Source organism: Ptychodera flava, chromosome 3 (genome assembly GCF_041260155.1).
Source record: "Ptychodera flava strain L36383 chromosome 3, AS_Pfla_20210202, whole genome shotgun sequence".
Taxonomy (NCBI): Eukaryota; Metazoa; Hemichordata; class Enteropneusta; family Ptychoderidae; genus Ptychodera; species Ptychodera flava.
Window position 1 is genome coordinate 21250831 of NC_091930.1, and position 14675 is coordinate 21265505.

The 14675-nt window shown below is 36.9% G+C and overlaps 1 protein-coding gene across 4 annotated transcripts; it reads right to left on the reverse strand.

The window, feature by feature from the left end:
- Positions 1–5503: 5503 nt before the first annotated feature.
- On the reverse strand, positions 5504–12337 carry LOC139129734 (uncharacterized). Of its 4 annotated transcripts, XM_070695417.1 has the most exons (8): positions 11435–12337; positions 10890–11175; positions 9798–10043; positions 9197–9273; positions 8475–8675; positions 7978–8348; positions 6281–6464; positions 5504–6009 (listed from the first exon to the last, which is right to left on the reverse strand). In XM_070695417.1, the coding sequence occupies exons 2-5, from the start codon at positions 11168–11170 to the stop codon at positions 8587–8589; spliced, it is 693 nt and encodes a 230-aa protein (XP_070551518.1). In that variant the 5' UTR covers positions 11171–11175; positions 11435–12337; the 3' UTR covers positions 5504–6009; positions 6281–6464; positions 7978–8348; positions 8475–8586. The 4 variants fall into 4 exon arrangements, with proteins under 4 accessions (XP_070551518.1, XP_070551520.1, XP_070551522.1 ...); XM_070695419.1 differs by lacking the exon at positions 7978–8348; XM_070695421.1 differs by lacking the exons at positions 7978–8348; positions 8475–8675; positions 9197–9273 and having other exon boundaries at positions 11435–12336.
- Positions 12338–14675: the final 2338 nt, after the last annotated feature.

Here is a 14675-nt window from a genome sequence, read left to right on the forward strand (position 1 = left end):
TTTTATGAAGTAGATTTGCCAGTCTGACAGAACTCACCGATAGAAATGTGCACACTCGAAGCATTGAATTACCCACCATACAAATGTCACAAATCAATAGATTCTCCGGGAAATTCGTCGTAATTGTCGATTTAAAATCGGTGACTGGCAAGAAAGGCGGACACAGGCTTTAATTTTATGATTGTGATTCCGTTTTATTGCGATTCTCCAAAGCGCTAGATATTGAACTTCAGACAAACAACTCGAAGTTTACCTTATAAACACATAAAGGTGAACGGTAACACTAAAACTACAAGGGTTAGGGTAATATTCTGAAACGGCTAACAATATTGATATCAATCTAGCATGAAATAAAAAGTACACTCGCAAAAAATTGAAACCTCGAAACTCTGTGCATATGTCATTTGTATTGATGTGCATTAAAAAACGATTGAAAATCAAGAAACTGGCTATAAATTTTGCTTTTAAGATACTGGTAGTACACAAAAGTATATGTCAGTACAATATCCAAAAAACAATGCATGTGACGTTAGGATAATAATGAGTGAAAGTAACGATACCTATCGAAGAGATAGCTATCTTATCTCTGCAAGTAAATACAAATGTTCCATGCCAGCTGCAGTCACCAACAATGCTGTGAGAGATTGCATTTGACTAGTAGGCTACTTGTCAAGAGTTCGAACATATCAATTATTTTAGTGTTTACAGTATGAAACAATTGAAAAAAGTCAGTAATTTGATAACAATAACAACTGTAATTTAAACATAACAAGCCAGCTCACTAACAGAAATTTGAAAAGTCAACACTTATACAAATAAAACGCGTTCACCACGTGTAGCAATGACTGGAAGATAGAAGGAAACTACAAGTTAAATTTTCACAATATATTCTTGAAAAAAATACACACAACTATAATTTTTATAATTTTCACACATTTTGGTAAAATTACGTTTCCCACGTGTTATAAAAAACTCAAGTATTTAGGCATACTCGATAACAAGTTTACTAATCTCACAGAAACTTGTCTAATCTACGCTCGTAACGTCTTTAGTTAATAACCATCCAGTAACCAGAATAGCTGTGAAATTTTGTTTTACATAAAAAATGCTACTCTTAAACAAATCTATTCTTAACTATACCAAGTCAAATCTACAAGGGAAAAACGTGGAATACAATTTCTGATCCAAAACTACTTACTTAATTGCATTATTTTAATAACAGTAAAATAACAGTAACAACGGAGCTGTAGTAAAATTCAACTTGACAGCAACGGTACAGTAACAAACCCAACAGTAGTCAATATCGCTCAAATAAAAAAAATTCTTCTGGCAAGATAGTTCTATTTACATTTCAATGATTATATATCTTATAAAAAATAAAACGACGTCAATGCACGACAAATATACCAATGCGTACTCCATTTTTGAAGTCAATATTGTCTGGCCTGGGCCTGACGGCGGTAATTGTAATAGCGCCACCTATCAGATCCCAACTGGTACGCGTAAGAGTTCAACACTGTATTGTGAACAGGTTCGTCCCGCATCTTTTGAAATACAGATGTGTTAAAAATACAAAAGTGGCAGGACGTGCGATCCTTGATGATAAAACTTATCTCTATGGTTGCTATCATGGACTTAAAAAACTGACATAACTTCAAAGAATTCGATTTTGTCTGGGACTACATTTTCTATAGCGGAAGTTCTTCCGGGTGAAACGTGCATATAGAATTATAACACAGCGTACAGGTTGCCCGCTAAAGTGACCTGTGGATTTACTCCTGGAATTTTACAAATCGGGCTTTGTAACAAGAAATCGGAAGGTATTATTCTGACCAGGAATAGTCTCAGAGTGTATGGACATTGTTCAGGTAAGATCTGATGTGTGTCTTTCTTGAAATCGAAACAAATATGAGAAGATTTCACAGCGATGCTTTGATGAATGTTTACAGTGAATACAACTGTCATTGCAATGCTGTACAGAATTAACAAATGTATTCTGTAAAAAATATGAAAATTTCAACCGATCACTTTGATTTCTATTTTATGAACTTAATTACATCAAGAGGTAAAATTCTAACCGCAACATGACCAGGAAAATGTTAATATTTTCTGAGAAAAATGACATTATTTACATTGATCAGGTCAAACAATTGCTTCAAAACAGATCACAATACAATTAACAATTTCACAAATATTGACTGAAAAATAATACAAAATTTCAGTTTATGAATTAAATATTTATATTTCTGAATTCCTTACATCCAGACGAGAAATTCTAACCCAAACATGACCAGGAAAATATGAATAGTTTCTGAGAAAAATGAAATTATTTGTGAACTCCATGTCAAACAATTGCTTCATTTCAAAACAAACAAGATGGCCATTTCTTTACATTTCCAAAATGTTGACTCTGAAAATTATACAAAACTTCAAACAATGAATTTAATTTTAACATTATTGGATTCCTTACATCCAGAGGAGAAATTCTAACCCCAACATGACTAGGAAAATATGATTAGTTTCTGAGAAAAATGAAATTATTGACATTGTTCAATGGCGTCAAAACAAGTAGAATTAAAATTTCTTCACAATTTCCAAAAAGTTGACTCTGAAAATAATACAAAATTTCAAGCAATGACTTCAATTCCACTTGGAGTCATTTCCTTACGTCATAACGTGAAATTCTAACCCCAACTTGGCTGACAAAAAATGGTGCGTTTTGATGAAAACGGCGGAAATTGTGTCAGTTATGGTGGTGATGTGTTTGTAGGTTGTTCAGTTGTACAAGTTGTATTTGCTGCAATATTTGCATTGACTGTCTTCTCAGATTTCTTACTTGTAAATGACCTTGACAGTGGAATCATTGAAATCTGAACAAACTATTCTACCGTCTGTAAACACTGCAATGTCCCAAGGGTCTACATCTTCAGTTACAGTTTCCTGGTATTCACCCTGTCTATCAAATTTCACTATCTTCCTATCATCTGCCACATAAATATTGTCTGCATTGTCAACTGTAACTCCACATGGTACCACTAAGTGATCACTTCCAAATTGATTCAATATTTCAAGATTACTGTCCAAAACATAGATACACTTTTCACCCTGACATGACACTATGAGTTGATATTTGCTATTCATGGTCAGAGACCAGGGCTTACTGAGTTGTTGACTTGAAATAATGTCCCCATCTCCATTACATTTGATTACACAGTCTGCACCGTAGTCTGCTATGAAAACATTTCTGTCTTTATCAACAAATACACCAGTGGGGTCTTTCAGTTTACCCATTGCTATTATTTGTTTCACTTTACTCTTTGCATCACTCACTACAATGCATTTGTTGCCTCTATCCGCTGTGTAATAGTCACCATTGTCTGCCATTTTTGTGTCGTATGGTCTAAATCTGTGAGGTAAGCCATGAACTGTGACAGATGTTAGAATCTGTGCAGTGTCTGCTGTTACTGTCTTCACACTGCCAGGCTGGTCACTGTCTTCATCGTCACTGTCTTTGTATCGGTAGTCACTGACAATTACATGTTCATTCTGGTTTATTGTCAATCCCCGTGGGTACAAGACTTCTCCTGGTTTCTTACCACGCCTTGACAATGGCCTGATAGTGTCTGGCAGGGGTATCCCTATAAGATATCAATTTGCAAATGTAGGTCAAAGGTCAACAGCTGATAAAACAATAAACTGCCTTATAACGATTTCTTTTGACATGAAACTGACAAATTCTTGCAAAGTTCTTCACAAATAAATAATTTATTACTTTACAAATATTACTAATTTGCATAATTAATTAATTTTCACCCTAAACATAAATTTCAGGCAGGTTATGTATTTTTCATCTGTTTGTGAATTTTGTTGTTGTTACACTGATCACTAATGAAAACTATTTTACATTCTTTAGGTTTTGGGTAAAAATTTTAATAATGCTATGATCAACTAATTTGCATAATCAATGACTGCCGATAATTACACAGGTTTTCCTACAGAGAAACTTAGGTGGAGGAAAGAAGTACCAACCAACACACGAAAATTCTATCGAACAGCGCCCTCACACGGTCACTTGAGGCAAAGCTGAATTTTAAATTCTTTTCTTTGGCATTGGAAAACTTATTACATGTGTAAAAAAATTTGCTTGTTTCACTTATGAAATTGACTAATCAATAACAAAAATATAATTATAAAAATGGAATTCATTTTCAGGTGTAAATGGATGTTTAATTTCATTTAATTGCTACTGATACAGGACTTTGGTGCAGAACTAGAGGGGAACTGAAGTAAATAAAGACACGACACACATCAACTTTTTCTTTTCAATTCATGATAAAGAATGAATTATTTAAGGATGTACGATCGGAAAAATATAAGCGTACTGCGCCGATTTCCGCGCAGAAATGTACCCATAGTAACCACGCGCGCATAGTGACGTTCCGAACTTTTTTGCGTTGTACAAAATGTCGTCTGCAGGTAAAGGAAAATCGCGCCGAGAAAATGTTCAGCGTGCCCTCAAAACACGCTGGAAGGTACGAGAATTCAGCAAAGAGATAAAAAAAATGCAACATGACCGTAGCCTGTACAGCGTAAATCAGAAGTGTGACGTTTGATTTGCTATTGTTGGTTATAATTCCAATGATAGTGTCACTAGTAGACCTACCGGAGAATGGAAGAATGGCCGTCGCATAGTCGTTTTGAGTGAACTAGCCGAAAATCGTGACACTTGTGTCAGTTGCGGGCTTGCCTTTACCGTTTACGATTGTCATCGTGTATTGGAGAAACGCCAAGTTCACGGCCTCGGCTCCTGGCTCCACGTAGGCCACGGTGTGTGACAACCTATTTAGCCTGCAGCGAAGTAAACCTATCCCCACCGATAAGCGTTTATACGGCAATAAATATTACGTGATTTTTGTATGCTGTATTAATATATAGACTCTAAAAGTAGAAGAACCTAAGTCTTTGCTTTGTTCTGTCATTTCCCTCTCATTAAAGTTTAATGGTAGGCTTAAATCATGACCATGCCTGGACGGGCCACTGCAGGTAGCCACGGCAGGTCAGCGGCATTTAAAGAGCGCCCTCGTGCGACGAACCCGGGAGAGCATGGTTTATCGCCAGAACCTGTAAATCCCAGTTAGTTTTTGCAAAATTGTGAAAAATCGAGCTCGGTGACCTACTAAACAAAATGTGGTTTTGGAAAATTCACAAAAAGTGCTATTATTTGGCAAAGTTTGAGAAAATTGACATTAGTAGAAACTATCAATAATTAATAAATTACCCTCTCCCATTCCTAAAATTTGGGGCATATTTGTTGCAATTTTGGTTAAAAAATAAATAAGATGACTTTTTAACTCAATTTTAATGTAAGTTAAATCTTCAAAGTAGCTTAGGTTTATAATTTCTTTATTCTGTTACAGTGTAAACGTGAAAAATGCAATCATGATATAAATATGAAAATGATGACCTGTTTATTGATTTTTAGTGATTTGTGAAAAACCGTGAATTTTTAATGTCATTTTGTAAAAAAAACAAGCGCGGTGACCCCATGTTTTTTTCCCAGTTTTGGACTATTCACATATGTAGGTATTCAAAAATCCCCATTTGAAAAAATTGACATTACTTTTACTTTTTCCGATCGTACATCCTTAATGACAAAACACTTCAAAATATATACACAAATGTGCAATACACCCAAGTCTCCTACCCAAGGCCAGTAAAATTCTCACACTGCTTTAATATTCATCTCTCACAGGCGTGTTTTAACATGGTGATCATTTACAAGGCATTTCATTCGATTCAGAGCATCAGGCATGTTGGCATAGTTAACAGCTGCAACATTAAATGAATGGTGGATAGCTTCCAACCCACTTTCCCCATAAAAGCCCAACCCTCTTTTGGTCAGTTTGATACGTTGTGGTACATGATCTTCAAGAATGTGAAGCTTTGGGAAGACTGATTCAGTGGGAAAATGCCTCCGGTAGTAGACCATCAGTGCCTTCACATCATCAACTGTACAAAAAAATCAGAAAATTTTAAATGACTCATCATTTGATAAATTTATACTACAAGAGGCACTTAAACTAAATGCTATACCTGCTGTCATGTTATTTCATGTCTTTTCTGTGATAAAAACATGTCTGCATTTATGAATAAAAAAATTTTGTTGTTTGCCCTGCTGACACCTACCTGTAAGGCAATAATAAACAGCCTGGAATACTATAATATCAGTGTTTAGTGCAACAATCAACTGTACATGTTTACTGCAAGAAGACATGCTTACCAAAGTGGAGAATTTCTTCATCAGTCAGTACCCTTGACACAGAATATATGTTGTGGCACGCTCCAAACAACAACAGTAGGGGTTGATATCTGGCCCTGATGGATTCAGCATCCTGCACTAACTCTGGGCAAATCTGCTCGGTTGTCCTTGATATTGCGTTGAAGAGTACGCGAATGTTTTCTGCCTTCAGTTTGAAGAAAAAAATAAAAATAATACTGTAGGGGACCTCATGACTTCTTTTCCGTATGTCACTGTAGGTCAGTTGATGCAAGTTGACAGATATTCAATTATTGCCCTTTCAATGTGAAACCTAGCTTTGCATTCCCATCAGTGTAAGAAATACTGCTACCAAATTATAAATGGGGCATTTCTTCTTGCATCAATTGAACTTCTTCACAACAACTGAAATCATACATCAGCTCAACTTGTACACAAAGGCAAATCTGAATATCAAGCAATGTATAACTATGGCTAAAATACACATGCAAGATGTGACAGTGTTAATCACAAAGTTTGGGTTAGAAACTAATTTCTGAACATTTCAACATATTTGATAGTGAGGAACAAGATAACATACTGCTTTTCAAAGCAATATCCAAATCCTGAAAAAATTACCGGTATTGTCCCTTTAGACTTACTTACATTATACACAATATTTATTGAAGTACACCAAGTAACAGGCCATTCTCAAGACTTATATGTGATCCTACATGTACCTCCTGACATATTCGGCAGTGTGCTGTATTAAAATATATTTGAAACAAGAATGAAGTGTTTTCCTCCTCTTGAAAATGACTTAGCCTTTTGAGTTTCACAACAAATTTATGGATTCATACCAGTGAAATGTGAAAGAATGAGAGGTCATATGTGGTCATGAAAATGGCCAGTTAATGCTCTACAAGCTGTTACTTGGAACTGAAAAAATGAACTATGTAGATATGCAAACAAGCAAGTGATATTCAGAAAAGAACATCACAGTACTACTTCTGTGAACATAAGTAAACAGTTTGTAACTCCGCGCCCTTAAAAGGGGCATTAACTGTAACTTTTAGCTATTTTTAATATTCATTTCAGTGTATGACCTGCAGTTTCTTGTTTTACTCCCTGAAGCATGGTAAATTGGCCAGTATTGTTTGTAGACACAACATGCACATGTTAACATACAAGCTGTACTGAAAAGCTGAATGCTGGATATTTCATCATGTTTCAGGGATTCAAACAAGAAAAAGCAGTTGGCACACAGAACAACAACTCTGAAAAAGTAGACAAAAGTTAGAGCTAATGGAACTTTGAAAAGATAAATGTCAGTATAACTGTGTGAATAATACTCACAAATGAAAAATAAAGAAAAAAATCTGTTTTTTCACCAGATGAATTGTAATAAAACACTTGCATGCTTAAATTACTTTTCAATTCTAACCTGGCAGCATTTGTCAACATGATTGCCAACAAATGATTTGCCATGATAAGCCTGCCTGGCTACATTTATGATGCTAGGGCCCTATCTAGGGACTTTACAGTGGGTCCAGCCTCTTTGGGGAGACTGGATTTAAGAGCCTCTGCTTCCTCTTCCTGAAATGTGTAACAAAATGGAGTTTGCATTATTTACTGTTGGACCTTGTAAGCTGAAAGAAATATTGAAACACATTAATTTCAATCAAAATATTATATCAATTTTAAATAACACATATCATAACCTTTTCTTTTGCTGTAGCAAGACACTGTTTCTTTTTCTTCATCAGACACTGTATTTGTGCCAGAGATCCATGGCCATCCTCCTCCTCATCGCTGCTATCATCATCGTCAAACACTGCTGCCTCAATTTCACTCCCTAGTTCTGTAGCCTTTCAGTGCATTGCTTGGCCTTCTCCTCTATGGCTAACACCTTTTGTACTGTTTCAGCATAGACATCAAAGTGAGCAGGTTTTAAAAGAGGCTCATCAATCTCTCCATAATGCTTGTGCTGAAAACTTAAAATCTTATAATCAAGTTCAGCACAAGCATTTTCAAACATCCGGAAGAATCTGAGGAAGATTCCCAGGCTTAGGTGTAACACTGGAATAGAGACCTATATCAGAAGAAAAGCAAAATCAATGATCAAACCATGTTCTATTGAATAGAGATAGAAAAGGGTTATTAAATAGTCCAAAAATGTCACATATTCAAGTGAAAGAAAAATGAAAATGCTACAAACCCTGTCTAAGGGAATATTGAAGTATGGCTTCTGGATACAATTTTTGAAGTCAGCTGCTTGACTGCGTTTGCTGCCAACTGCAACACATTCAGCATGACATTTGTTCAGGTCATCAAGAGTCCTTTCTGCAATATTGGGTCTCTTCTGGTGACATAACTGCCTCTGATTTGGTAACATAACACCAAAGGCAGTAGTATTTTCCTGAAATGCACAAAAGTAGAATCCTTAAAGCTCTGTCAACAAAGTTTTTGGCAATTTGTTCGGTATTTTTGTTCTGTATATCAGTTATGGTTCCTTGGTCCACTACCCTGAGACATAATGACATACAAAGTAGACTGACACAGCCAATATGTATGAAAGCTTGTTATGCCTTTTGAATAAGACAAGTATCTGAAGTTGATACACACAGATAGAATACTGTAAATATAGCAAAAAGCACAGCAGTCTCTCAAGGAGCAACCTTGTGCATTTCTGTCTGTAAATATATGTGTGTCAACAACATATATTAATTATTATTACTACTCAACCTGTAGATTAGTGGGCATACATTAGAACAGTGGAAACTGTAATTTTGTCATATAAGAGTACTGCTACTCAACATGCAAAGTGTTACCACAGAACACTTTCTTTTTGATGAGATGACACAAACTATGCCCACAAACATGTAAGCCCATTCATCTTCAAGTGCCTTATAATACATCTTATAAAACCAAGGTACTCACCACTGGGCCCTGAAAGACCATAGATTCTTCCAAGATATTCATAGTCTCCCATTGTATGGACTACAATTGTTTTATCTCTAAAATTGAATACATGGTGTTCATTAATTGAATAGATAAATAAATAAAGTGCACACACTATGTATCTACTGACAATACAAAACAAACTTACAGTAGTGGATGATAAATGTCACACTAATTATCATACCATAATACAGCAAAAAAAGAGTCAGCTTCCAGTCAGCTTAACTAGGCTCACATAGTGTTAACACAGTGTTATAGTGGTGTTGTCAGAGTTGTGCACAAAAAGGTTCCAACTTGGCCGTTGGTTAACCCGGCAATGCAAAGCCAGTGCTGGAAAATGACTGTTGATCTGTACTGTTGGCATCTGAAAGAAATGTACGCTGATTTGAGTTATTAGTTTAAATAAATGTAATCCACTGAAAACTAACTGCCACTGGGGAAATTAAGAACTGCCTGAAATAAAAGGAAAGGTGAATTCATTTGAACATGGTCAATCTCAGCTGTTGTAATGGAAATGACATGAGTAACTCCTGTAAAAGAGAAAACAGAATAGGTGAAAGTTTGATATTTGATCACTTACTTCCATTTATGGCCATCAAGTTGGTAAACGTGCCCTTTGTTCACTCTCATTGCTGTCCTCAAGTTGACCTCACTATCAGCAGCAGCAAAGAGGTTCCATACAACAGTGTTCTTCACAGAATTGGGGAACTCCACATTGCAGATTTCAAACACACTTTTCATGGATCCTCCCCCCTTATCACCTCCCACTTTCACCCATATCTGGTCATTTGGGATGTAACCATCATGTGTAGTGAGTTTGTTTTCACTGAAAAGAAAAAAAATCACTGATATCATTATTTAGGGTCACAATTTGATTATGTGCAAACAAGTGAATTTCAGTCTCCCTAAAATCCACTTATCAACAATATGAATGTCACCTATAGAGTTAAATGATGGTCATTGTCACTTTGAAATATCTGGTATCAATCCCTGACTACAAAGGGCACTTAATCAAGTCTAACTGAATTGACTTTAAGTTTCTGAAAGCAAAAACTATGCTTGTTCTTGATCTACTGAAATCTACAGGTTTACCTTTCCAAGTAATCCAAGTAGCTGACAACAGTTTGCACAAGATCCTGCACTGCTACACAAGGTGCCAGACGGATCTCAGTGTCCTGTTTATTATCAGGGCCTCTTACAGTGAATACAAAGGGAAGGTTTACAGCAGATAATGGATATGCCTGTAGTGGCAAGCTGTCTCTCTATCCTCTCACTACCTAAGTTCACTCTCCAACTACGAAGCCATCTAATGAATAAACAATACGCATCAATAAATCAAAAGTACCTGCACTAAGTACCTGATAATTCAAACAAAACATTTTACATTTGCATACAATGTCAAAATTCGATATATCAACAGTTGGCTAACATTGGCCATGAAAAAGTTACAATGAACAGAAAAACTTCCAAGCTACTACATTTTACACAAATTTTCTTGGGAACTATTTCACTCGCTTTGATGCTGACATCTACCTCGGCAAATCATACAATAAAGATGTCAACTCATACAACTTTTTAAAACAATTGATCACATATATCTGTGCATTCGAGCAATTGTAACGACAGTGCACTGCACTACCAAACTACTTGGTTACTACATGAAGGTACTAACCGTTTCAGTGATCGAAGCTTGTTCCATAAGAAACTTAAGCTAGATTTCAGGATAAGACCAGCGCCGTCAGGAATGTTTGGTGTAAGACCCAATTCTCCAAGAATGACATCTTTCTCATCCTTTTTTATCCTCTTTCTTTCCTTTTGTTGTTGCACTGTTGAGTAATCATCACCACCAGCAAGTCTGCTCCGGGTCTCTTCCACCCACTTGGCCCTCATTGCTTTTGTCCGCTCACTGACTTCTCCAGATACTTCCTGGCCTGAGGTACATAGGTTAGGCATAAGGGCTACACAGGAAAAAAAAATCAGAAACTATCATTATGTGCCACTTTATGCCAACAGGAATAAAGTTAAAGATCCCTGAAAAATCTTTACACTTTAATTATAACTATTTATATGCACTGTATTTATCTGTGCACTTTATTATAACTGTATTTATATGCAGCTCTTTTTTCAATTATTCACTCTGAAAAATCTTTCCTCACATATGAATGACAATAGAAGTGACTGTATAACTCCTAACAATCAGAAAAATAAAGTCCTTACCTGTCCCTTTGTCTTTAGTTTTATTGGTGCACCAGATTTGTAACCTGCAGTCGCTGACAGTTTTCTCTTGATGCACGCAGTTGTCAATTCCTCAAAACCTGGAGTTTCATCAAGGTTATCTGACTCTAGCAGGGTTTGTATTGCTTTCTGTGTGTACACTGCACTATTATCTTGACTGATGTTGGGCTCTATATGATCATTTCTATCAGGATCACTTCTAGCATGGATATTTGTATTTGTTGCAATGTAATCATGATCACAAACTACTGGGGCTGACTTGTAGGGACACTGATTCTCATGTTGGATAAGGTTTTCAAGATTAAGAATTGCAACTCATCCCTTAATACTGTGCTCACATTTTACACGAAGAGAAAGCAATAAATTAAATACCACATCGGGAATTGATGATATGGAATTAGATGTAATTTGCGTGCGGCAGACAGGACAACTTTGAGTGATGTTAATCCACTTAGATATGCATTCTGCACAAAATATATGGCCCCCTCCATCACAATTACAATCTACCAAAACAGGCTTATCGAATATCTGCTTACAGATACTAAAAATTAAATCCAAATTGTCACCAACACATCTATCAACAGGAATGTCATTATCACTGAGACTTCTGACTGCTTTCTGTTCAATGACTATAAGTATTTCGCTTGCATTTTCGGTATTGACACCAGCTGTTTCACAAGTACCTTTTGCAGTCTGCTGTAAGCCATCGGACAGTACTTTGGGCCTTCCCCTATTCTTTCTCTCCTTGCACTTTCTTCCGGGTTCACTCATTCGAGCACAAACAAAACAGTGTCCTATTCGCGGATGTTTGTTCCAGTGTATGGGGACAGTCCCGGGTCTGTATCCTTTGCCGTTAGCCTTGGATACTCTGTACCTGACAATACTACGTTTACATGCATTGCAAAATTTCCTAGGGTGTACACCGCCTACATCTTCTACAATGTTCACGCCTAAACAATCGTGTACATGTCCCTATCAGCAACTTTGAGCAGATTCGACAATGTGTTTGAAGGTAATTTTCATGATCGGTCACAGATTTCGCCATCATGACAACATTCACTGAAAGTTACCAAACGAGCAATTTTGGCGCCACACAACGATTTATAGGTCATTTTGGAAAAATGCCAACGTAAACAGAAAATTATAACCAAAGGAGTGGCAATGTCACAGTTTCATTGGATAAAACCCACTCAACAACAAAAATTTGGTTTGAAGTCATAAAAAATATGTCTATTTGAAATTTCGATCCCCAAAAAATACAAATACATCTACATGAATGTTACTTGCCTCTGTCCGTGCTTGAAAATCGTGATCGAAATTGAAGTCAAATCACTGCAACTTCACCTCCACGTAAAACAAACGTCCGAACGGCCGACGTACTGCCGACAACTCCGAGTCTAACCGAACTCTCAAAACAATATATACCTGCGATAATATCGAACAAATCCGAATATTTCCGAGTACGAAGCATACACTCGATGAGCACAATCAAGATGGCGACCTCGAACGAAGCAAGTCACGTTACAAAATCTCGCGCAATCTCGCCGTGCGCGTGAGTTCGCTAAGTTTCCGTATACAAGCTATCTGAACACCCGTGAATTAGGCAATATCTCAATAATTGCTCAGTGTAGTTTGCTACAATTTTGCAGAATTGTTACTGAAGCCATGGCAGTGTCACTGCCTTTTGTCCGGTGGATTTTATCTCATTTATAATTACTTATTTGCATAATTAATGGGCTTTGGTAATTAGGCTCTATCTCAAAAGTGGTTGGGTGTAATATGCCACAATTTTGTGGAATTGTTAGTGAGGCCCTGGCAGTTTTATTGCCACTTGTCTGGTGGATTTTACCTCTGTGATAATTACTTATTTGCATAATTAATGAACTTTGGTAATTAGGCTCTATCTCAAAAGTGGTTGGGTGTAATATGCCACAATTTTGTGGAATTGTTAGTGAGGCCCTGGCAGTTTTATTGCCACTTGTCTGGTGGATTTTACCTCTGTAATAATTACTTATTTGCATAATTAATGAACTTTGGTAATTAGGCTCTATCTCAAAAGTGGTTGGGTGTAATATGCCACATTTTATGGAATTGTTAGTGAGGCCCTGGAAGTTTTATTGCCACTTGTCTGGTGGATTTTACCTCTGCGATAATTACTTAATTGCATAATTAATGAACTTTGGTAACTAGGCTGTACCTCAGTAATGGTGCCATTTAAAATGCTACAATCTTGTGGAATTGATACTGAGGTAGTGTCATTGCTCTGTGTTATGTGAATTTTATCTAATAATTTACATAATTAATGAATTTAGATAATTAGGCAATATCTCAATAAGGTTTGTTGCAATATGCTACTGTTTTGTTATTTTCCTGCTAAAGCCATCACAGTTTATTGCCTGCTGTTTGTTGTATTTTATGTCCATGGTAATCACTCAGTGTTTTTGCTAAGGTTTAGGAACACTGGTAAATGGTTTGGGAACCTAGGTAACATTTCTTCTTTCCCTCAATCTGATTACATTGATATACCAAGGGGAACCCCAGTAAAATGACTGGGGAACCCTGGTAAAATTTACCTCCTTACCGCCCTTTAATAGCAAAAAGGAAGGAGTATGTGAAAGCAGTGAACCCGACCCTCTAGCTGCAGTACTGTGGTTCGAGGTTTGCCTTTGTACTATAGAGTCTTTTTGCCGTCCGGCCCATCCAGATATCCAGGTAAAACCTTGAGCTACCTACAGTATTGCAGCAATGGATCCTCCACCGTCTATGATGAAAGTCACCACAAATGTGAACCTTCTCTATGGTAGATTTCATTTTTCTGTTGTAGTCTTGTCAGCAAGTCCCTGCTTGAAATCACTGATTATTAAAACGGTTTCAACTCGGGTTAATGGGAAGAGAGTTCGCTTAGGTGGCTGCAGGACACCCTGTCTGACGTCAGTGTAAAGTCTGAGCTATTTATTTACGATATGCAGCTCTGCGTGGTAGAGCTGTGTGTTACCGACTATAGGCCGGTAACACAGAGGGCTGCCACGCAGAGCTAAGATATGCGCGTGTTACTCACGTGGAATGACGCTGGACACTACATAGGGTATCTTCTGCTGTGCGCAGGCTGCAGCTGTCGCCAGCCCTGGAGACCCTTACCAAAAACATAGCGCTTTTTAGTAGGTGATAGCGCTATTTACAGAGGTGACAAATAGGTGACAGAGAGGTGAAAGTTTTGTGTATA

Bases quoted from the DNA above. Each gene is read 5' to 3' on its own strand.
- LOC139129734 (XM_070695419.1), bottom strand. From the start codon at position 11,170: ATGCCTAACCTATGTACCTCAGGCCAGGAAGTATCTGGAGAAGTCAGT. The intron at 9,274-9,797 runs GTAAGTGATCAA...ATTCAATTTTAG, and splicing joins CTTGATGGCCATAAATGGAA to AGATAAAACAATTGTAGTCC. The intron at 8,676-9,196 runs GTGAGTACCTTG...TGTGCATTTCAG, and splicing joins TGGTCTTTCAGGGCCCAGTG to GAAAATACTACTGCCTTTGG.